Raw genomic sequence first — 25,337 nt, 5'->3', positions numbered from 1 at the left:
ATGCAGCGACAAACTGTTTTCACAGATAGTGGTTTTCAGAAGTGTTCCTGAGCCCATGCATTGATATCCACTACAGAATCATGTCTGTGTTTTAATGCAGTGCCGTCTGAGTGCCCATAGATGACAGCCAGCAAATACTGGTTTCTGGCCTTGTCCCTTGCATATAGAGATTCCTCCAGATTCTCTGTATATTTTAATGTTATTATGTACTGTAGATGAAATTCTCAAATTCTTTGCTATTTTAAATTGAGAAACATTATTCTTGAATTGTTGCACTATTTGATCGTGCAGTCCTTCACAGAGTGGTGAACCCCCCCCTCATATTTACTTCTGAAAAACTCAGCCTCTCTGGGATGCTCTTTTTATATCAAGTCATGTTACTGACCTGTTTCCAATTAACCACCAGGTGTTTGTTTTTTGTTTTTTTTCCACACAACTTTATCAGCCTTTGGTTGCCCCCGTCCCAACTTTTTTGGAAAGTATTGTTAGCCTCAAATTCAAAATGGGCAAATATTTTTCAAAAAAACAATGAAATTCCTCAGTTTCAACATTTGATTTGTTGTCTTTGTACTATTTTCAAGGACATATAAGGTTTAAATAATTTGCACATCATTGCAATTAGTTTTTATTTACATTTTGCACAGCGTCCCAACTTCTTTGGAAATGGGGTTGTACATATTAGTAAGTAAATGTTTTTTGGTGTGCAGGTACTCCAGACGCAGCTGGCCTCTCTGCTACAGGGTCAGGACGGCATGCGCAGCAGCTGCAGTTTCACCGAGCAGGCGCTGAGCCACGGCTCTGAGGCTGAGGTTCTGCTGGTGAAGAAGCAGATGAGCGAGCGCCTTGGTGAACTTGCCAATCAGGATCTGCCGCTGCAGCCCGAGGAGAACGGCCAGCTGGAGTTTCTGGCTGAGACAGAGGGCCTGAGGAAGTCCATCCACAACTTGGGCGCTATTGTCACCACCAATGCTGTCGCTGGAGAAACAGTAGCCACAGGCGAAGGCCTGAGGCACTGCACTGCTGGACGGCCCACCTCCATCACCATAACAACCAAGGATAAGGATGGCGGCCTGTGCCGGACAGGCGGAGCCCTGTTGACCGCTGAGCTGATCGGGGGGGAAGACGGGGCCCCAGCTGGAGATGGAGAACTCGTAGACCACAAGAATGGCACTTACGAGTTCCTGTACACACTGCCTTGCGAGGGACGCTTCACACTCTCCCTAAAACTGTACGGACACCACATCCGCGGGAGCCCATTCAGCATCCGTGCCACCAAAGCTGCTGACCCCTCAGCCAATGCTGATGGGGCCAAAAAGAGGCTGAAGTCACCAGGCAGTGGCCACGTCAAGCAGCGTGCCATTAAACGGCCCGCCAGTATGTACAGCTCAGGCAGGAGGAAGGAAAATCCCATCGAGGATGACCTCATGTTCCGAATAGGTACATACGTGGGCCGTTGGGGGGAAATGGATATTTTGTGCCATTCTACACCAGTTTTCGTATGGAGGTCCTAACCTTAAACATTTGTTGGACATCAGGGATGCAGCAGTTTGTCAAAGTAAATTACTCATCAACAGCATTGTGGAAAAATGTCACTTTACAGCACTCTATAATGTTAATGTCATACAGATGGTCTGATCTCATATTGGAGATAGCTTTTTATTTATTTTATTTTTTTTGACTGACAATTTGCTGGTGTAGATTTTAATAATCAATATACAAGAATACAGAGCAAGACACAAAATAGGCCTTTTTATGAGTACTCCCTCATATATGAACCATGTTTTTGGTTTGTGTTATAGGGACTAAAGGAAGAAATAAGGGAGAATTCACCAATCTGCAGGGAGTGGCAGCTTCCAATTTTGGAAGAGTCTTAATAGCAGACAGTAACAATCAGTGTGTTCAGGTAAGGTAGTGTACATGCCAAGTAGTGAAAAAACAGTGACAATGTACCAATAATTTCTAAATTGTTACCGTTTTACAGTGAAAGAAACAGATGTATTTCATGAGGGTACTAAAGGAATTTTTGTAATTGGTTGACCTCTTGTAGATATTTTCTAATGATGGGCAATTCAGAAGTCGCTTCGGAGTGCGGGGCCGGTCGCCAGGGCAACTTCAGCGGCCCACTGGAGTTGCTGTGCACCCCAGCGGTGACATCATCATTGCAGACTATGATAACAAATGGGTCAGTATTTTCTCCAGTGACGGCAAATTTAAGGTGAGTAATGAAAAAAATAAAATAAAATATCAATAGTATAAGGCAGTTTGAAGTACCTAAAGCATAAAGCCTGGTGATGAATGTTACATTTATGTTAAATGCGTCTATAAAGTTGTATAAGAATAAGAATTTGTAATACATTTAAATATGTTGCTATAAATATATAAGTAAACCTAAAGATTACACATTCAGTTTTTGTTTCTCTCTCTCTCTCTCTCTCTCTCTCTCTCTCTCTCTCTCTCTCTCTCTCTCTCGCTCTCTCTCTCTCAATGTTTGCTTTTGTGTCCCTTTCCCATTGTACCCTCTGTCAGACTAAGATCGGCTCAGGGAAGCTTATGGGTCCAAAAGGTGTGTCGGTTGACCGAAATGGCCACATCATCGTGGTGGACAACAAAGCCTGCTGCGTATTCATCTTTCAGCCAAATGGCAAACTCGTCACCAAGTTTGGCAACCGTGGTAACGGCGACAAACAGTTTGCAGGTATATTCCATGCTGATGTTTACAGGACATTTCCTGACACATGCCCAAGCGAACCTGCACCATTTTATCACTTTATGCAGCCCGTTTTGGCAAAGACAGTTTACAGTAGAGTGGATACTCTCTATAATGGAAAATGTAGAAGCAAAGAGGGGGTGTAGTTAATATACATAATATATATATATATATATATATATATATATATATATATATATATAATATATATATATATATATAATATTCCTCCTTGTTTTGTCCCTTTTTCAGGTCCTCATTTTGCAGCAGTCAACCAGAATAATGAAATCATTGTAACTGATTTCCATAATCATTCTGTGAAGGTATGTGCTTGCGTAAATAATTCTTTAATCCATTGTTTGAAAGCCTTTTGCGTTTTATTATAATTATTAGGAATAATTAAATTGTTTTTAAAGGGCTGTTACCAATAGTACCAAAATAAAACACCTCTCCTAATTATTGTGTTCAGATGTTTCAGCCACACCCATTGCTAAGTGGTGTATTAAATAAGCACAAAGCCATGCACTCTCCATTGACAAACACTGGCAGTAGAATGAAGTATTGGCAGTTATAGGATTGGCAGTCAGTTTGTGAAATTTGTGCCCTGCTAGATCTGCCTCGGTCAACTGTAGGTGCTATTATTGTGTATTGTGTACTATATGTAGAATGTAAGTTTCTTTTAACTTGATGTTTGCAGGTATTTACTCCAGAGGGAGAGTTCTTGCTGAAGTTCGGCTCCAATGGAGAGGGAAATGGCCAATTTAACGCCCCCACTGGAGTTGCAGTGGACGTCAATGGCAATATCATAGTAGCTGACTGGGGCAACAGCAGGATACAGGTTAATAGGCTTTAATGTCCACACACACATCAAATTAGTAGTTTTGTGTCTCTAATTCAGCAGCAAGAGCACTATAATTAGTGTCCCTGTCCATGACTTTAATCCTGAGCCACACTGCATCCTTTATTTGCTGTCTTTCATGCCATGACTCCATGGCTTTCTTGAAAGGTCACATTGAGCATGTTTGTTTGCAGTTTGACCTCTATTGCACTTAAATGAAGTAAGATGGAATGAAAACATACTTGTAGTGTTAAATATTGTTATGATCCGGTCTAGGGTCATATGGGCTCTCTCCCCAGACCTGCTGCCAGTGCAAACACCGGACACTGTTTTAAACAAAACCATCTCACGTTTATTTATATTTTCCTGACAGGCTTAATAGCCAGTTGTTCACTGCTGTGAGGAAACACAGCTTTAGGAACGAGCCTTTGTGTAAAATAACAAACGGAACAACTAACGATTGCAAAACTGACTAACCGGAAATTAAAAGAAACAAAACCAAATGACCCCTTTGAAACCAGGAGTAAAAGGGTAGGCAAAAGAAATGGCACTCGTTCCCTTCTTCCTGCAAAAATTCACAGAATCTAACCATGCAAGCACAGCGAGGCAAAGTGAAGAGTGTCATGCTGGTCTGGACAGGTACTTCCAGGTCTTGTCAGTGAGGAGAGACTCCTGAATGTCTCCACAGTTGGTGGCTTGGCAGCCTGTTATACAGAAGCATGCCCCCTTGTGGCCGTACACAAACCTGCACATCACCATGTGCAGAGGAAAAACACGATATCAACATGATAAAAGCCTAAAAAATTTATGCCCCGTGTTGTAAAACACGCTACTCATTTCCCCCATATTCTAACAGGAAAATGTACACCAATATATATCTGTATGGAACCACCTTGAGGTAATGCCTTATATAGGCTACTACACGTGGTAAAGGCTTATACCTTCCTCAACCAATAATAATAATTTTTTATATGTTTAGTAAATGAATATTATATAAATATGATTATACAATATTTAATTTCAGATTATCTCAGTAAAGTATTTATAATAACCTTATGGATAGTGGTGGGCAGTATAGCAAAAGTATATCACAATATTTCAAGAAAATTTCATGATACAAGATGTCATGATATAAACTTTTCTGGCAGCTGATAAGTTGGAACAGACAAAAAAATGACCAGTAGTGCCATGAAAAACTGTTAAAATCTATTAATACAAAGTAATGTCTCATATGTTGCACAGCACTAGATTCAGTTAAACAGGACTGCTTATGCTTTGCTATACTATTGTAATGTAATTTATCACAATAACCATAAACAATGTCATGTTGCCCAGCCCTGCTTAATGATCTCTTAAAAATAAATACTGTCTATGCATGTCTTTGCTAAGCCTATGTTAAACCTTTATCCAACTGTCTGTGTTCCAGGTGTTTGACGGTAGTGGCTCATTCCTTTCCTACATTAACACCTCAGCTGACCCACTCTATGGCCCGCAGGGACTGGCCCTCACCTCCGATGGCCACGTGGTGGTGGCTGACTCGGGGAACCACTGTTTCAAAGTCTATCGTTATCTCCAATAGGACTGTCCCTGTCCCCTTATCCTTCACTGCCCGAAAAACAGACATTTGCACTCATCTTCCAGGACAGTGACGCCTCTCTCTGTGCCATACAACACCCTCAGGTCACGGCACCTCTTCCCTTGGCACCTGTTCTTTTTGATCACTAAGATTTGAAACAGCCTTTATACTACATGTCCCTTGATTTGGATGGCACACATGGAGGGAGCTGTCAGCATGTGGATGTCTTGAGTTGATCCTGGGAGCTGATACTGAAGGAGTGCTTGGTAGAATGCTGTTTTGGAGTTTTGGAGAAAGGTAAACAAGAGTTTGAGCTTTGAGGCTGATTACTGGTAGAGCCAGTAACATTTTCAGTGATTCTTCGAATAGTTCACATGATCACTGCTCACTGATATGCTTTTGGGAAATTAGTCCCTGACTGTAAAACAGTTCTCCACAAGGGCCAGCCTTGTTTTATTCATTTTACCCACAGAGACCACTCTATGGGCTGGATTTCTGACTACAGATTAAGTCCTGAGGCCTGTCTCACAAAGCGTGTTCAACTAAGTCAGAGTTCCTGAATAAGTTTGTGTTACCGCACCTAACAAATGCAGGCACGGTTAACTCGTTTTATGGTGGTACTTAACAGCTCTGTTCTCTGTTAATCCAAATTTAAGCCCAGTCCCCAAACAGCACACTTGCAGTGGTGCAGTCCACATTGCCTGTGCATGGACAGCTTGACCAATGTCTCATTTTGCCATTTAAAAGGTGGCTCAGGAGCGCCCTTTTACAACCGTATGACCTATTGCTGTACATGCAGAGCCTGCATGATGCACAAGTCTATCCCAACATGCAGAACAAGCACTTTCAAGGTTTCTTGGTCTGCACATTGTTGATGTCACCAAAGTGTGGACTTTGAGTTGGACCTCAGGGCACAGGGCACCTTTGGGACTGGATTAAAGATATTCAAGCTAAAAGAAATTCCTGTGCGCATGCACATGAAAACATGATGTTTATGATGAATAGCCAATCACGTGAAAAGTGGAGCGACTACTTTTCAGGAACAAAAAAATCATACTACATAAATATATAGAAAGTAGCAGCAGAAAGCATTCATTGTCGCTGTGTTAACTATGGTACCTTTTGGCGTTACAATAATTGCTTAATATTTTACATAAAGCAATATCGCATAATTGGCTATTCAGCCCAAATGCAACAAAGAAGAAGCGAAGTGGTTGAAGTTGTGGTTTTCTCGCTTTCTAATGTGTTGCATATATATATATAAACCAGTTTAAAAGTTGATGACTTGCAGCACCTCGCAAAAAAAGTATGACCTGGACAGGAGCAGAGGGTAGACCTCCACTATTAGTTTGGTCCAAGAGCTGTTTACGATTCACAGTCTTGAGCATAATCTGCTCAGAAGAGCCTTTGCTAGATCAGGCTAAGTTTGAAGTTAGCCAGCTAAGCAAGAAATCTGGCTTTGTGAAACAGGCCTCAGTTCTAAAAGTAAGGTGTAATCTCTGTACAAAAACACATTTTACTACTCACCTAATTTAGACAGTCTAAGAGGAACTTGAACACTGTGTTTTGGGGTCATTTAAAAGGATTAAAAAAAATAAAAAAGAAGTATATGATGCACTTAAATACAAGCATAATATTTCGAAGGATGTAACTGCATCTGCACAAAGCAAAATGCACATACAGCGTCACAGGGTCACAGTTGGTTGGGATGATTGTGAACAAAAAAAATCTCTTAACAGTTCTTTGTCATCTTGTCTGTTTCACTGTGTGATCCATAAAAAAGGGCGTGTCTCTGTGATTCAAGCATGTAGGTCTTTGTAATGTTACCCTATAATATGCAACAAGAAAGGGAAGCACTTAATGAAAAATATGTAAAAACTGAAAAAAAGACACTTTTTGGCTCAAGGTGATATTTTTTTATGAGGCCATAAACTCAGTTTGTATTTAATTTATTGAATCTTTTCCCCCCCTTACCGTGTGTTTTTGTCCCTTAGTGCTGGAAGTCTTAATCTTTCAGATCAACCCACTATTATTTTGTAAAATACTGAAGTCTCAGAAACTTTTATCACCAGTTCTTCTTGTTTAATGTGTAATGGCGCAACATCTCAGGCCACTTTTTAGATTCTATTAATATCTAATACAGGACAAAACAGACGTTCATTCATTTCCTTGAAGTGAAACATCTCATCACTGCGGTCATTGTGGCCTACTGCGTTCATTCATGAACATTACATGTGAGGATCAGCCTGTGGCCGTTTTTGTGTACATTTGTGTGTCATTTTCCTTTTGCACACCTAACCATGATGCCAAATGAAACAAAAGTGCCCATAGTGTCGAGTTTTTGTCGTTTTCCAGTGTGCTCATCAGAATAGTTTAGGAAGAATCGTCCTAGTCTCATCTTTTTCTCAACCATATGCTGACAAGCCCCTCCTCCTCCACTACAATTGGCTGGTAGTAGCACGTGCTGCTTCGGCGCGCTGCTTACGATCGTCCTGACGAACTCTTAGCCAATAGACATCTGAGGTTGTGCATTATTTTGGATCCTCTGAATCATGAGATTTTTATGCATTCAAAATATGAATAAAGCTACAAGAAAGCTAACGCTTCTCTACATTAAATAAACATTGTATGAAAGTGTAATACTAGCAAAGCTAGCAAAAATCTTTTACACTTCCAGCTACTCTACATTGTAGCCTGTTACTGCCAAAGCCACACAAAGCTTGCTGGTTTGTGTGGGGTATTTTGATGAGGTTGACAGTTTGATGATGTTAATGTATTAGCTTTCTTGAAACATTCATATTGTAGTATTTATATCACTTAACAACCACATAATTCAGAGGACCCGCTGATGTTTGAGTCAAAATAAACTTAGTACGTGTCAGCTTTGGAAATTCTTTGGAAACGTTCAGAATGCCCCTAATTTTTTTTTAGAGATAAAAAGAGCTGACATCCAGAGTCTATATTAGGGCATGACGACACATCCTCACCATTTTTTTCTAGTGCAGGAGGTGGGGCTTGTTGGAATATGAGATGGGGGGAAAAAAACAATGCTAACTGAGCACCTTTTTGCTCTTTCTGCATAACACATAAGCTTAAATTTTCATTCTCTAGCTTTATGCTTATGTACAGCACTGTCTTAACGTGGTGTCTCTCCATACATTCCAAAACAAAGGGGTTTTTCACCACTTTACAGCAGATACTGCACACACTCTCTTCATTCTGCACAGCGCTCATCTGGCAGATACATGCTACATTTGACAGTGGCAGTTTTTAGCCTGAATGCTTTGGTCATATGGTCACTTTTTCTTTTATCCTTGCTCAACATGATGTACAGCACATGAATAAAAATCATTTGGACAAAAAAGGCCTAAAAAGTGTTTTTAAATGTTTATTTAGGAATTTTTAGAGATTTGAAAATTTTCATTTGAATTAGAGAGCTAAGATTAATAATACAATACATTGAACTTCGCCACTTATTTAACAATGATGTACCTGATTTGATCCACCAGAAAGTTCCTCTAATGGCACCCTCTCACACGATGACAGATCAAACGTAGTTTTACTCTATGTAACATACTAAACTCTTATTTTCTTTAAAATACATATCTATTGAGGTATTTCTGTAACATAGTGCAATGTTTTAGAATACATTTTGAAAACAACATATTACCCTCTTTATTTGTAAACTCTTTTGTCTTTTTGGCCATTGGTCCACCAGAAGCATTGCACTTTGGCCCACCAAGACAAAACGTTTGGGCACCCCTGTAATACATCATCTTTCCTTTGCTATCTGACAAAACAAACTGGCTCCCTCACGCGGCCAAACCATGTTTATGATAACTGAAAACCGTACAAAAGGATGAAGACCAAAAAAAATGATGCACATTCTACACACAAAGGTCTTAGACTCATAGACAGCCAGTTAACAGCAGTCAGTGGTGTATCTACTTTTATTATTGGTCTTTTAGCTTGTTTGCAGTAGGTCTAGTAGTTGGGCAGATCCACGGAGCTGTGTGCCTTTTGCCGTATTAACTGTTTAATGTAGTATTTTTTTTCTTTAAAAAATATTTAACTATTTATTGTTTTGCATAGATTTTAATGGTGACTTACTTGGAGCAATGTATGTGTTATGGCAAAGACCAATTTATCATCCAAATTGTGATAAAAGGACATGACCTTGGCAAATGTTCTCTATTATGCACTGCTAAACTGAAAAATGTAAGCATTTTTAAAAATGCCTTTATTTGAAGACTTACTTATTACTACAGTGTGTCCCTGGGTATGGTGGGTCATCAAGGGATGGTTTCCCAGACTGGGATTAAACCTAGTACATTTTCCTTTCAATGCAAACTTTCCTTTCACAGTGCAAGACTAGGCATAATCCCTATCTGGAAAACTGACACTATACAAGGTGATTCAAAAAGATTCATCCGATTTCAAAATGACTGTTTTCACTTGTAAATCATTACAGAACAATGCAGTAAATTGTAAATGGTTTAAGTGAGCATATAGTTTATTATGTAATTCTACACATGCTCAATATGAACCTTCTTCAGCTGTACGGACAACATCAACCCAATAGTCATTCATCCCATACTGGATTGAGCATGTCGGGTGTCGCTGTACTCATGACTCTTTCAGTGGGATTTCGGAGATCATCCAATGTTGTGGAACCAATAACAAATGCTCTGAGCTGTTGGAGGTTCACAGCCGACAAAAAGTTGGTATGTGATTCGTTCCTAGGCAACTTACGGTTGTAAAAATGTGGCACTTTTAAATCGGATGAATATTTAGTAAAAATAAAATTAATTAATTAAAATGTTTGTACATTTAAAACAAATAAAAGGGGAGGGGCTGATGTAATATTCTTTAAACACAGTCAACAGTCAACAGCCATGCTAACGGTAAAAAATAGCTAATAAGTGTGCAATATATCGCTGTTGTCAGAAGAAAACCTTGCATCTCCAAAATGGTAACTTGAAGTCATTTGTGGTCATTTCTTTTAGTCCATTCATTATGAAATATACACACAATGCAAAGGACAACAGGTATTTTCAGCTTATGTCAAAAACTGAAAAACGTCAAAAATGGAGATGCGAGGTTTTACAACAGCGATAGTATGTTCCTACATTCAATGTACCATGCAATATTTTTAAGCTTTTTTAAGAATCTTAAAAAGGTGTATTTTCCTCTGATGCACCTTGAAGACAAGAAGATCAAAGATGCCGTCATGGTAAGTTACTCTCTGTTTTGTGTACTTTAGCTGGTATGAAACCTTTGTACATCTTAATAAAAGAATTAACACAAATCCTACAGTACGTTGGAGTTACTTAAACTGAAAAATTCAATTTGGTAAGTGGAACTAATAAAATGGACGAGTGTAGCCTTGTCCATTGTAGAGCTGCTGTTCAGGCTTTTAACCACCAGGTGTCGGTAATGTGCACGGATTTAAGCTCAGAAACGAGGATGATTCTATGTTATGGCTGATCAGTGTAAGTATGTCTATAAGGATCTGGAATTGGGTTCTAATGTTTTTGGGACATCAGTTGAATGTATCAGTTAATTTATCTGATACACTGCGTAAATGTTTTCCAAAAACACACGTGATCAGTGACGTTTAAGTTTTTTTTTCCTGTCTACAATCATTGACTGCTTTGAAAACTGATTCAACATAAAGGAACCAGCGCAAGTTGCCAGGCTTTTAAACCAAAACTAAACACTTTCACTTTATCTGAATTAATGTTTCATATATTGAGCCCTCACTTTGACTACGAAAGACCATGTACAGCAAACCTATACGTGAATAAGGTGACGCAAGAGTTCGTCACGAGATTTACTATGAATACCACCAGTAAACATCAGCTCTAAGGTGATATACCATCTTTTTATCATCTTAAAGACCACCAGAACCATTAAGATTACAACCTGATTTTTTGGCTTTCTAATGGGAATTGGATCTTTAGATCCCATTAGGAAACCATCACTTGCATCGGGAATAAGTCCCAGAACACCTGTTAAAGTCATTTACACTTTTTTTCAGGGATTATAACACACCTCTGTCATATTTGTTACTAATTACTTCTATTGCTTAAGAGATTAATTACTTTTAAATCAATAGAAGATTTTTCTATCCTAGAAATCTCCCAAGACATAGTGGATGTAGAGCTGCTGTTCATACTTTAACCACCAGGTGTCATCAATGTGCACTGGTTTTAAAAGCTTCGAGTACTGAACCCTTTCCAAATACAGTTTAAGCAAATCTTCACTGCTTTAGGAAGACATCACTAGTGTTAAGCTTGTTTAATATGTTTTAATGTTATATGCCATGCAATTTGAATTTGTTACAATATATATATAAATATATATAAAATATACATAGTATATTTTATTATAGTATATATTTATAGTATATTGTTGTCATTGGAAGAAACTGAGCTAGTTCAGCTGGAGCAGTAAGACTTGTGTAAAGGCAGTGAATTGAAGTTACTATAAAATAAATCCCACAAGTCAAAATTACTTAATTGTATTGGGTTAGTACAAATATTACATTAGTATATCCAATACACACAGTCATTTTAAGATCAACAAAATGAATGGAGTTATTGCAATTTTACTCCATTTACTTAAATGGAGCACACTGTAATTTAAATACCATCCAGACAAAGAGTAAAACTTTTGTGGTGGTTGCAGAGCAGTTTGGTTCAAACCATGTGACCAGTGCTACATGCATGCGTGTTGCATGCTACAGTAAAACAAGCCCCAAGTTCCAATAACAATCAGACACGTATCCATTACAGAAATCCAAGATCTGCAATGTTTAGCACCATAAGGAAACAACTTCTGTTGTTCAGAAATGATGTCGCCATGTGTCCACTACTCTGGTAACTATTATTAAACAGTAGTGGAAAATGCTTAATTCACTATATAAGCTACTACACTTGAATACTTGTACTTTTACTCACAAAACATTACTCTTTTTACTCTACTTTCATGCATTTGAATTAAATTCATATTAATATGAAATGAAACCTCCCTTGTTTCTGCACAACTACTAATGTACAGTTGTATGCAAACTTTAGTTTTTTTGTATTTTTGATTTTCTAAGTGAAAATACGTTAATATATCCTCAAAAGAGGAAAAATGTAAATATAGCACTTTCCTGCATATTTTAGTTCTCTGTTGAACATAGTGAACAAATTTCACCATGCCATAACTTTTGCACAGGCCACATTTTATGTTTTATTTTTTCCAGCATATAAAGCATTTCCGTTATTTGTAGTGAACTGGTCACCAACCCTGCTCCTGAAGATCTACTTTCCAGTGGACGTTAGTTCAAACCACCATCTGCTGCACCTGATACAGCCAATCAAGCATTTCTGAAGAAGGCAGGGGGCAGCATGTTAGATGCAGACTGATAGCAAACTTAGCAGGAAAGTAGAGCTACAGGAGGAGGGTTGTTTTAATTTATTTTCACTTAGAAAAGCAACAAAACGTATCATTTGGCCAAACTTTTGCATACAACTGTGCATGCCCACTAGTCATTGTACCCCACACCACCAAAGTTTTAGAATGCTCTTAGTGCTGTCTGTTAAAACATTGACTTAGTACCTTTTAATATGCTTGAGTTTTTAAATGTAGACACTTTTTGACTTTCACTTAAGTATAGTTTTACCTCCATACTTCCATTTTAAGTAACCACACCTTCACTAAAGTGCAGTTTATACATTTTAAACCCCAGTTAGAAGTAAGGCTTCCGAAGTATCTGCTACTTCAGTGTCTAGTTACTACCCAGTGGCCTTACAGTTTACATGCCAGAAGAGCAGACTGATAAGCAGAAAATAGTGTTTTACTGGTTACTGGTAACTGACACCAACACTGATAACTGGTGAACTGTGTTGGATCAGTGTACAATGTGGCCCAAAAAATCTGGGAATGTCTCATTTAAACCTGCAAATTAAGAGAACATTTTAGAATTCTGAACATTTTGAAAGGAAAGTTATGCCCAGTTAAATGAAACAATACTGAAGATTCTGCACTATTTCTAGGTCACTACTGACCACGTTAAAGCCCTTGTACAAAAAGGTCAGATTTTAGTCTCATCTCTTCCACTGAAGCTCGTGTTCAGACGACTCTCAGGTGGAGCTGATCAACTCTCAAAGGCTTTTGCACAAACTTGTGGAGTCCAAACTAGCTTGAGTGCACACCAAATATGATGCTGCTAAAGTTTCCCAGAGATTACTGATGAGATGGTTACTGGTTACTCATGAGGGACAAGACTACAGAATTTCAGGTGGTTGTACTGAAGAAATTTAAATGATCATGCAGTTATGTCACAAGATAATATCGTTGCAGATCCATTTGCCCATTTTTGCTCCATTTTCCCATAGCTGCTCACTGACTGCCCCGTTCCCTACCTGGGGTAATGAGCAGAATGGCTGCTGTGTGAGTAAAGTGAATTGAGGGTACACCTGTTAGAACCACTAACTGCTGGACAGACTCTGTTTGGATCCTCTGTTTGGCTAACTGTCTTGAATCACCCACAACTAATCCTCTTCAATGTGAGAACACACATTGTCATGACACATGGTCATACTCAGTCTCACTCAATCTTCATGAGGTTCCAAGAGGCTAACTCTCTGCTCCGAATCCCAGAGTAACATATGGGGACACATGAACAAATCAAAGGTTCACTTGTCCTTGAGAAAGATGCTCATGTTTAAGAGCACCACTGAGTGCTTGTTCTTGATTAGAACCCACCACAGGTGCCCAAGGCGTTCTCTCTCGACTCAGAGGTCACCAACCCTGATCCTGAAGCTCTACTTTCCTGTGGACTGTAGTTCAAAACACAATCTGCTACTATTGCTCCAGCTGATTAACAACTTCAGCAGTCCTTGATGGGCTGCATCAGATGCATGTAGGTGTGGGGAGGGGGCAGCATGTCAGATGTTGACTGGTACTATACAAGAAAGTGGCTCTCCAGGCAGAGGGTTGGTGACCACTGCTTAACTCTTTCCATGGGTCACAGAAACAGAAGACAAGCCCCCAAAAAAAAGAATGGCAAATGTGTGACTTGGTGGCTTTGTGGGAAAAGCTATGCCTCCTGATCAGGAGGTTGCAGGTTCAAATCCTGGCCTTGTCCCATCGTGGGTTGTGCTGTAGAGGCAGTTAAAAAGAAGTGGTGGTGGTGGTGATGATGATGATAGTGTGGAGCCTGAGGAAGGTTAGAAGGTGAGGGTAGTTGAGAGGAAGAGGCAGAAGAGGAACATGAGGAGGTTGGGGTGATGGAAAGGAGAACAGAGAGAGGAAGAAGCTTTAAAAATTTGCTAAGCCTTTGTTTCCAGCTTCATAACCCCCTCTTCTTCTCTCCTCCAAGGTCCAGAGGGCAGACCGGCTTCTTTACACACCCCTTTTCTTGTACCACCCTCCTGCTTCCACCCACCCTCTCTGGGTGGCTTATCAACCGACGTTGCATTTCATGTCACCACAACCATCACCTGGAGTTCCTGGTCAGTGTTTGAACCGACAACCTCCTGATTTTGGAGGCATGGCATCTACCAGTGAGCCACAGGACCTCACAACTACTAACCTTTTTTTTGGACTTTTGTCTTTTTTTTGGGACATCATCACAGTGAACAGATACAAAATCTTGCCTTGATTTGAACCAACAACGTCCTGGTTCAAGAAGCATTAACTTCTACCACTGAGCTACTGGAGCTCATAAGGTTCTCCCTTTTTTTTGGATATTTGTCTTCGAGATTCACAGGTTGTGTGTCTGCTCATTTCTTAGAAGGATTTTATCCGGGGTCACTTGAGGGAGAAATGATTTGTTCTTGATCACAACAGATCACATTTACCCAAAGCAGCCTTTTTACCAGTGTTTTTTAATCTGGCTCCCCTGCACAGGTGCCCCAACACACCTGGTCCAGCTTAAGAAGGGCTCTATTAGCAGTTGATGAGCTGGTGTGTCGAGGCAGGGAGTGGCTGAAGCAGTGAGAGCAGTGGGTCCACAGAAGCAGGTCTAAGGAACACTTCTCTTTGTATTCATGAGAAGGCATTATCTGAGTGTTCAGCTGGCCTAGTCTCAGCCTTGTGAGGCAGGAGGAAGAGGGATGAAGTAGAACAGAGAGTGTGGGTGACAGAACAGTACCCTTATTTCTGGCCCCTGGTGCCTTCCACTCTGTGCTTGGTATCACCAGTCAGCCTTCTTTCCACTTTGTGCATTTGGCATGTTTCAGTTCGACTCTTTGACCCCACTGATGGTGCCAGAGCCACAGATACGAGGATGTAGTGAAAATCGAAGCATCCTAAACTAGGTGGTTTATTTACTTTTTAGAGCTGTCACAGATGACAGTGACATCCCAGATGGCAAATATATACCAGTCCTCTGACTTGATAAGGTCAGCATCCCACTGACCACCCAGATGACTGTCGCGCACACAGGATCTAACTAGATTTTAATCTCCTCAAACAGATTGTAAATGGGCACAGTCTTTTAATGAGTAGGGCTAGTAAATTAGTTGAAAATGTTATTGCTGACACTGTGCTGAATGGGTTACAGCTGCATAACTGGCTTTATTTATAATATTGCTATTAAAATTATTTATTAAACTAATAAACAAAAGGGAAAGAATTGAAGGAAAAATAAGTGGTATTTTGGTTTAATGCTCTGCTTAACCACTGGTGGGCTGCCTAGAAAACATTGGGCAAAAAGCCAGTGGGCTGCCAGGTTTGCCATCAGTGGCCCACCGTCCTCTTGCTATCTGGTATGATGACTATGAGTAAAAACAAACTGTGACTTTAGTTAGATTATTACTGTGCGTTTGTATGAACCTTATTAAAACTTATTTAAAAATATTTTTAAAAAATAGATCGCTAATGTTTACAAGGAAACAGACGTAACCAACATTATGATAAAATTTACAATATGTATCATTTACAAGACATCATAATAAATCATTACCAGCCTTTCCTTTCACAGCAGCTGGTGACAGTAAAACACATGACCAACAGTTACAAAGGCACGCTTGCCTCCACGATGTCTTGCTATTCTAATATCAGCACAAAATGACCACGTTTGTACGTCATACCACTTCAAGCAAGAACTAGTAATCAAACACAGCGCAAAAAAAAGAAGAAAAAAAAACCCTACAAGCCTCGGAGGAGGTGGTGACCAGCCACACCCCACTCTGAGGGTGACCATAGCCCAACATAAAACCCAGACACCCTTGACACAAAACAACACAAGCAACACAAATGTACAACTTAAACTAACAACAACCAACATAAAAGAAAAGAATAACTCCCTTTGTTGGAGGACGTGCGCATACCTTAAGCCTTTGCGTGTGGCTATCTGCCTAGACACACCTCCAGAGTCCCTCGGTACAGCGCCAGCCAATAGCAGGACGCTACAGCATAAAAGTCCAAATCTTCATCTTCTAGTGATTTAAAAGCACGTAATTCGTTTCTAACCGCTATTACTAACACACGCATGACGCAGGTTACGTGATAAATAAACAATGACATCACCTTAGAGGCGATATTTACAGCTGGTATTTAAAGCAAATCTGCTGACAAACTCTTTCATCACTTTATTCACACATAACTCTGTCCTATATACTATTTCACAGTCAAAGTGAGAGCTTCATCTAAACCAAGATGTATGTGTTTGGTTTTGGATTATAAGTATGAAAACTCGTACGCGAAGCGCATTAGTGACACCTGGTGGTTAAAAACGTGAGCTGCAGCTAAAACAGGTGTTCTGATTCCAGATGCTAGTGATAGTTTTCTAATGGGATCTAAAGGTGTTTTACAGGAAACTAGTACTTTCTTAAGTTAACTATTAAGCCAATTCTCATTAGAAAGCAAAACCAGGTTTTAATCCTATTGGTCTTTTCGGGGATGATTTTTTTGGCATTTATAGCAAATCTCCTGGCAGACTCATGCATCACTTTGTTCATATGTAACTCTTTCATGATAAACATGTGGGCTTCATATGTAAAACCTAAATTAGGATATAAGTGTTAGTTATAGGCTTGAAACCATGGTTCTGTTCGTTTCTGGTCAATCAGTTTCCAAAGCTGTCAGCGGCTGAGGGTGGAAAAAACTTTGGACATCACAGTGTTTTTGGAAAACGAAAACCAAGCATCGATACAGTGCTTCAAAGTAAAGTAGTTTTTTGAGCGTAACATCAAAATAAGAACATCACTAGTGAACACTTCAAAGAGATGAAGCCCAACCCTTAACCTGGACCAGGATTCAAACCAACAGTCTACAGATCTCGAAGGCCTGGCTCATCCCCATGAGCTACCTAACTTCAAGGACTCTCATAGTGGAGACATCAATGAAACCCAAAATTTTGTATGTGCACCTTCACACTGACAACTTGCAAAGTTTTGAGTTTGAAGGCTTTATCATGTTGAATTAAAGGAACACAAAAGATGCATGCTTGAAAAAAGACCCTAAGGCCCACCTATTCTCCAGCTGAGAAGGTCTGTCTCATAATTAACACTGCGATGGAAGTAGCTATCCCATCATGGGCAAACTGGACATCCGAGATGGGGAGATTATGGACCAATGGGTCTAAACTGTAATTGGGATTGCTGGGATCATGAGAAGCAGAAAGACTGGACTTTGGTGGTGTGTAAAAATATCCCTGCAGGTTTCTTGGAAAAAGTGAAATTGAGTCTCCTGAAAAAATGAAAGCTGTAACAAAGGTGTCCACAATAAATTACTGGAAAAAATGATTTGGTTGTTAAATATACATATTAATGCTGTAAAATAGTTGGCTGTTTTGACTGGAAATAACATAAAATTAAGAGTGGTCTAAGTACCAATTCATAAAATTTCCTCACTGAATTCCGCTGGGCCGAACTAAGAGCCTCGGGTTCCTGGTGCAGTTCACAGAACCATCAAATCACACTGTTCTGAAGCTTACATTTATATTTGCTATTGTTTGACTAGTTGTGCAGTTAGTGTGCAAACTAATATACAACCATGAAAAAGGCTGCGTTGTAATCCACAAGTGCAGGCGGATGCATCAGTAGCTTCAAATTACATTAAATAAAACTGAACATTTAAGACTGAAGAGTAATGCTGACTCATTCTGTGCTGCTAAATCCAGCAGTAATATTTAAAGCTGAGTGAGAGAACAGAGATGCTGCTGTGTTTTGGGCCAGAGTTGCCATGACAGCTTTACAATAACTACAAATAAGGCGTCCATAAAAGTCACACGGTTTTGAAAAGGATGGGACCGAGGCCACCCACTCACTAGCACGGTCACTACGGAGCCACCAGCATGAGGCTTTTGTTGGCAAGTGTCCTATAAAATGCTCCTTTTCTAAAGCTGATCTGAGACCAGTTTAGGTGCATCTCATTTGGTAAGTAATGTCCAAAAAGGGGGGGGCAAAAATATTTGTAACAACATTGCACTCTCTTGCAATATTTTTACCTTCCCTTGTTTTCTTTCAACAGTTTTGCATTCCTTCACAAACTTTTTATGTTCTCTTGCAAAGGTTTTGCATTCTCTTGCAAAATCCATTGTATTTACAAGGGATCATAAAATCAGTGTAGGGGAAATGCAAAATTATTGTGTGGTAATACAACGTCATTGCCTTTTTTTAAACCATGGTCCCTTAGAGGCTCCTTAGTTAAGGTCAAAACTCACCCAGAGCTATAAAAGTGTGTAGAATAAAGCGCCAGACCTTTGCGTCACTGTTAAAGACAATAAATTTCCTGTCCAAACCAATGAGGAGGGAGAGGGTGATTTTTTTCTATACCATCCAGTCTTCAGCAGTTGCCTGGGTGAAGTGACGCTGCGTACTTCTTTGTTCCTTTGTACGTTTCATTTGTATCATGTTCACAGGCAGACGGAAGGGCTAATGGCTGAAACTGACCTCAAACCAGGGCTAGAAACGGCTACTAAAGTGCAATAAGTTCCATTAAAGGGAGATTAGCTCGGCAGACCTGGTGACTTAACTCAGGGATGCCTGATTGTTTAGGCCTAAAACTAGCATTTAATGTTATTTGTTGATTAATGCAGTACAGTTTTGTGCACTCAGTCTCACTGGTTTGACAGAACTTACGATTTTGTATCCTTTGTGAGTTTTCGTTCATCAGTGTTCTCTCAGTACAATACCCAGCATGCATTACGCAAATTCGTCACACAACCATTGGACACTCCCTGGCATCCTATTCAGCTTCCTAGATGTGACGTTAACTGTCTTGTGCATTCAGCAACTAGAGGGGGATAGGTATTGGGGGTGGGGTAGAATTTAAACAGCACAACTTTGGTTCCTCCCACCTTCAAGACGCATCATCAGAAGGGAGTTTTCTTCATCTTTAACCCAGAAAATGAGAAGACATGTTGAAAACAGATGAAGCAGTCATTACATGTTTCATTTTAGCCAGAGTGCCCCTTTAAGTCCACCTAAATGTTTTCCCTGCTCAGCTGATTCATCCAACCACCTAGCAGTGAACTGAGGCAGAGGTTTAAGAGCTTTGCAAGTCCCCAGAGTCTCGCTGTCTGACTTCACTTAAATGAAAGCCTTCTGTCACAGGATCAATTAAAGAGTCCTCAAGGACATGGGTAGGACCAGAATGAGGAGAATACATTTTGCCTTACTGCACCCACTAAAAACAGACTTCAACTTCTTAAGTTCCTCTCTGTGGTCTGTGGAGTGGAGAGTATGTATTTATATGGTGTAGATAAGAGAGGGGGAATGAAGAATAGGGATGCCTGCTGCACCTTTATGTGCCATCAAAATCAGATTTACGCAATTTTACCCTTACCCCAAATGTGGTCATTCGGTCAAGACGTTTAGTATCCAACATGTGTTTCTTAAAAGCTGAAATCAAAATGGACTTTTTAAGCTTTGCTAGTTTCTCAACACATTAAACACATATTCATTCTACTCATTTGAAATATGAAATTCTTGTATTCCTATAATCTTTTATCAAAGTGGAAGGACTTTTGCCTGTCTTCTGAGTTTTGATTATGTCACCATGCACCAGCAGGTAGGGAAAAATGATATTAACTAATAAGATCATGTTTAACCTCGCACCACCCCACCAATCATCACTCAGTAAGGAGTATGGAAGGAAACTTACTCTAGAGCATGTGTCAGACTCCAGTCCTTGCAGACCAAAACACTGCAGACTTCAGCACACTACTCATTAAACACACCTCATTCGGCTCATCAGCTAATTAATCAGACCTTCATGAACTGAATTCAGAGCATTAGCTGAGGGTAAATGCTAATCTCTGCAGCACTTGTGTCAGACACTAAAGGGCACTCTGGAGTCCAAAATGAGCTGGTTCCTCTGGAGCCTTTGTGCAAAATTGTAGTTTCTATTCATTTTTAAACAGAAAAATGCACTCGTTTTCTCCATGTAGAATGGCATAAAACTATCAGTTTTGAGTGTTTCTGAGTGCTTTTGAATTCTTTAAAAAGAGTGCTTTAAAAAGATTTTTAAACCATGCCTCATGGTGTCAGTGGGTCATGCTCAGAGTCAGTTTAGGAGAGCCTGGCCACTTCATATTTCTCCTGATGTAACAAAAATATGGCTGCAAACCACTAAAGGCCGCTCAGGAGCACGTCCTCAATGAATGGGAGTGAATGGAGCTAAACGGCTAAAGTTTGTGTGGGGTCTTCCTTTAACTTTTTCCCCTTCTTAGCATTTACTGCTACTGAGGTCAAACTGGTAGGCAAACTGATCAGCTTACTGGCTGAATTAAACGGTTCACTCTCGCTGACATCGTGAACGTCAAAAGTGCTTAAAAATGTATTAGCGGTGGTGAAAAATGCCGTTGTGTGTTCAGAAAACTACAATCATTTTGGACTCGGGAGCGCCCCTCGCATTTGACGAACCCGGAAGACATTACTGAGTGGCAATTTCTTCTCGGCCAATAAACTGATCAGCTCGCCAACTGGCTCCAGTAATGCTAGCGTGCTAGTGCCCAAAACTTTTTGCTGCAGAAAAATTAAAGGACACTGGCTTTCTTCAAATTTTTAAGTTAATACTAATCCTTAATAATCCTTCTACTTTCCAAAATGAATGGAAGTCGCTGCATAAATGACAAGAGACATTTCATTGTTTTTAGCCATTTAGCGCCATTCTCTCCCATTCAGTGAGGACTTGCTAATGGGCGCCCTCTAGCGTTTTGCTTTCATGTTTAAAAAGTGGCCAAGCATTTAAACTTACCTTAAAACACAGGCAGTACAAGTATTTCAAATAGACTTGCTTACAGGGCCGCCGAACCACGGTGGCGAGCGGGTATTCACCCCATCACTTTTGAAAGTACTGCGGTGACGCGCTGCTACTTTTGAGCTCAGCACACGAACATAAGAACATCTTTTACTAAACTGCATGAAGTGCTGACCAGCACGAACAGAGTAAAACTGAAACAGAGGCAATCAGAATCTCCATTTCAGCTGGGAGGCGCCTTCAGACCTGCCTTGGTTGGTGCAAACCTGTCAAACTTTTTCTTTAGTTTGGTTTTGACCTGCGACTCCATCCCGAATTCAGGCAGCACCAAACAACTGAACTTCACAAGGAATTAAACACCAGAGCGCGATTTTTTTCCAGAGCACATTTTCGCTGGACTGTCTGCACAACCTGCTACTTTAACATTTCACTCTTTACAAGCGCTCATATCGTTCCTGCACTGCGAGCGCCTGTCAACATCGAGAGACGAGCGATGGAATAATGACAGCAAATTTTTGGCCAAGCATCAGCCTGATCGGTTAAATTTAATTTGTTACTCACAAAGATGATGAGCGTCACTGTTTTCTGTGTTTTTGTTTTCATGGTGGTGAATATGAGAGTAACTGAGCGCTTGCATCTCCGCAAAACTTATGATCAATAAACAAACACCCATGTCTGTAATTTAGTCCACTTTAGCCCTTGCAGACCACCATCCGAACCAAAGGAAAGAGATATAATATCACAAAAAAACAATCTGTGATGTGGTCTTTAGAAAATGAACTGGGTATGAAAACAGCCTGATGTTCTTCAGAGATAATATAGCTATCATCTCTAAAGAAAAACAGGCTGTTTTCATATATACACATACTATCTGAGGCTGCAGCTACTGAAGCAGCATCAAAACAAACACTGACACTGTTCATAATCAGGTTCAGAGGTGGGTAGAGGAGCCTAAATCAATCCTTAAGTAAAAGTATTGATACTAAAATTAAAGCAAAAATACTTTTCCGAAAATAACATGAGTAGAAATACAAAGGAAATGTGGCTAAAATGTTACAGAATAAAAAGATTCATTTACTCACTTTAGTAGAAGTAAATATAATATGATTTGAAAAGAGTTAAAGAAGAGATCCATCAATATTTTACTGAAGTACATGTACTTGAGTAAATGTAATTAGTTACGACCTACCTCTGAATAGGTTTATAAAGACATGTCATTAGTATGACATGAAAGGCAATTTTAGTCAGTGGCCTAATTGCATTTTGTCACTCAGCCAGATGCGTTTTTTTATTTTTTTTATTTTTGGAAACAGTGTGTTATGCCCCACCACTTTTGGAGTTGTGACGCCACCCTTGAAGGTTTCTGGCACTGTATAACATACTATTTACATACATAAAGTCAACAAAAGTATGGACAAAATTCAGGTTTCAAGATGTTGTTTTAGCTATGCAACATATGTCTGTCCATCATAGATACCAACCCTGCCAGAAAAACAGCACCAGCAAAACCAACATATGTTGTGTTTTGGATGCTGGTATGCTGGTCAACCAGCATAATCCTGCTGGGTGACCAACTAAACCAGCACCAGAACAGCATGGAATTCAAGCTAGTCTGTGCTGTTTGCAGAGAGTGAATAACAGTCAGTTTACATCTAGCGCACATACTTACCGTGGCTTATTCGTTTCTTTATATTAAACCTCGAAAAAGAAAGCAAACATTTTCACAGGCTCTAGACTCTATCATTTTAATTGATTAGCTTATATTGATTGTAATTACACAATTCCAAGGGGAGACAAAAAAAAAAATCAGACACAACATTCAAAATAAAAAGTCAAGCAAGAACAGTAAAAAAGAAAACACATAGACGCAGAATCGTGCCAAAATGTTTACCTGGACCAAAAATAACACATAAGAGGGTTATTTGGATCCAACGTCTACAGTAGCCTACTTTAGCGAGGCAAGCTAACTAGAGCTGGAAAAAACAATTCCATTGTGCCAGTCTTCTCCATGTTGCCATGGGTGTTTTTCTAAAGCACGTCAACCGATCATAGAAGCGATGCACACAGACATAAATACATGAGACATTCCAACATAAAGGCATTGTAAGTTGCGACTGAGGTACAACTGCAAAACTGTGGAAAAAGCTTGTGATTCACTCCATAAGTGAGCCACTGAAACAAACGAATCAGAGGTGGCGAAATGTGATCCTAGAGGTAGAAATTAAAGATGTTGCTAGGCCATTCACAATGATAATACTAGGATTTTCATTTTACCACTTAATCAAAAAATATTTTATTTGGAAACTTTTTGAGAGCTTCGAGAAAAATCTTTCCCATTTTGCCAATGGGACCCATCACTGGGATGCATCTGCACATGTTGCTATATATTTTGATATGTATGATTTTAAATGTATTTCCAGTAACAAGCCTTTCTTTTGCAATATGTCTAATTTAATCATTTAATAACTATCACTACTGTCATTCTAAAGAATAACATTTTAAGTACATACTACAAGACTATCTGAAGTGTAGTGTAGACGAGATGAGTTTGTTCAGCCCTCCAGCACCAGGTTTTGCCACTCCTGATATAAACTATGGCTTTACAAAGAAGAATTTAGCAATATATTCACAGAGAAGGACACAAATACAACAGTTACAGCAGCAAAACAGCCTTATACAGCAGCTCAGACCCTGAATTAAAAGGCAAGTTCAAACCATATTCGTAAAGCAATTCAGCAGCTATTGGACATGTCCAGAGTTTCCAATAAAACTTACATGATCACTGAACATTGAACTCCTTCATTTCGACTGCACCAGCAACACTAGTGTGAATTTTCATCTATTGATATAAACGTCTGTTAGTTTGCAATGGTCATTTGTCATCATGCACAGAACACATTTAAAACTTACACTGATTTTTTCAAATTTCTGCATAATTCAATCGTTAGATTCAGAGTGGTTTGATGTGAAATGCTCCATTCTAGAGAGTCAGAATTGCAGCGGTGGTGATAGGAACCAGACATCCAATGGGTTTAATGCCTCTAAAAACTATGGTATTGTGCAAAAGCAGAGACCACCCTTCATTTAATTTCCAGTCAAACCAGCCATTAAAGGCACAGTTTACGATTTCAATCCACTAAACTTTTTGTCAAATTCAGCTAATATCTCCTTACGGTCTGCTAGCTGTCCGTTCTGTGTGCGCTGGGAAAATCTGGTGTTCGTACACAGTCCTAGTTCTGTACATGGGGAAACAAAGAAAGTGTCTCAGACTGAACGACACAACACTATTCCAGCCAGTCAGCGACAGGGGACGTCCATGCCTGTGCACAGGACAGGATGAAGAGGAGGGGCTACGTGCAGAACTCCACACATTGTTAAGAAGAAGAGGTCCATGCCTGTGCACAGGACAGGAGGAAGAGGAGGGGCTACATGCAGAACTCCACACACTGTTAAGAAGAAGAGGCGCCTGAATGTAACTGCTACATCATTAAGGAGGAACAGAACAATTCGAACAGAAGCTGAGGTGCTGGAATGTAACTGCTGCACCATTTAAGGTGGAACAGGAAAACTCAAACAAAATGCTGGCAAAAAGAAGTTGCCTACAGCTTCATCGAGAGTTGAAAGGCATGAAAAGAGATGACTACATATAATTTTTTTGTGCTTTGTGTGTCCATCCTTTGCCTTTATTACATTTTCCATTCTTTTCAGGTGACGTGCTTTCAGTTTTTCAAATAAATCTGCAGGAACATTTTTTCAACACCTCCAAAGTTCAGTCTCAGAAGTTGGTTGCATTTTCTGCTTCTCATGATCCAAATAATCCCAATTACAAATTTACACTGATCAGTCCATAAAACCTTACTCTACATCTCGGGTGTCCAGTTTTCTAGTTCACATTTTATTCAGTTCTTTTTTCAAAACTTCCTTTTCTCAGTGAAGCTTCTTGACTGCTACACATCCTTTCAGACCCATAGCACTGAGTTGTCTTTTCACAGTGGAAGGATGGACAGAAAGAC

The 25,337-nt window shown here is 39.7% G+C and overlaps 1 protein-coding gene across 4 annotated transcripts in view; it reads left to right on the top strand.

Moving 5' to 3' along the window:
* trim2a (tripartite motif containing 2a) overlaps positions 1-5,496 on the top strand; it is a 52,625-nt gene extending 47,129 nt beyond the window's left edge. For all 4 annotated transcript variants that reach the window (XM_036582989.1, XM_036582988.1, XM_036582987.1 and 1 more), the window contains exons 6-12: positions 708-1,437; positions 1,800-1,903; positions 2,048-2,215; positions 2,527-2,695; positions 2,960-3,030; positions 3,405-3,545; positions 4,972-5,496. In XM_036582989.1, coding sequence (XP_036438882.1) covers positions 708-1,437; positions 1,800-1,903; positions 2,048-2,215; positions 2,527-2,695; positions 2,960-3,030; positions 3,405-3,545; positions 4,972-5,124 — 1,536 coding nt within the window. In that variant the 3' untranslated portion in view covers positions 5,125-5,496. The remainder of the gene's footprint in view (positions 1-707; positions 1,438-1,799; positions 1,904-2,047; positions 2,216-2,526; positions 2,696-2,959; positions 3,031-3,404; positions 3,546-4,971) is intronic.
* Positions 5,497-25,337: the final 19,841 nt, after the last annotated feature.

The sequence above is a fragment of the Colossoma macropomum genome, unplaced genomic scaffold, assembly GCF_904425465.1.
Source record: "Colossoma macropomum unplaced genomic scaffold, Colossoma_macropomum, whole genome shotgun sequence".
Classification (NCBI taxonomy): Eukaryota; Metazoa; Chordata; class Actinopteri; order Characiformes; family Serrasalmidae; genus Colossoma; species Colossoma macropomum.
The sequence above is the reverse complement of the archived record's forward strand: the minus strand, read 5'-3'. Positions and strand labels throughout refer to the sequence as shown.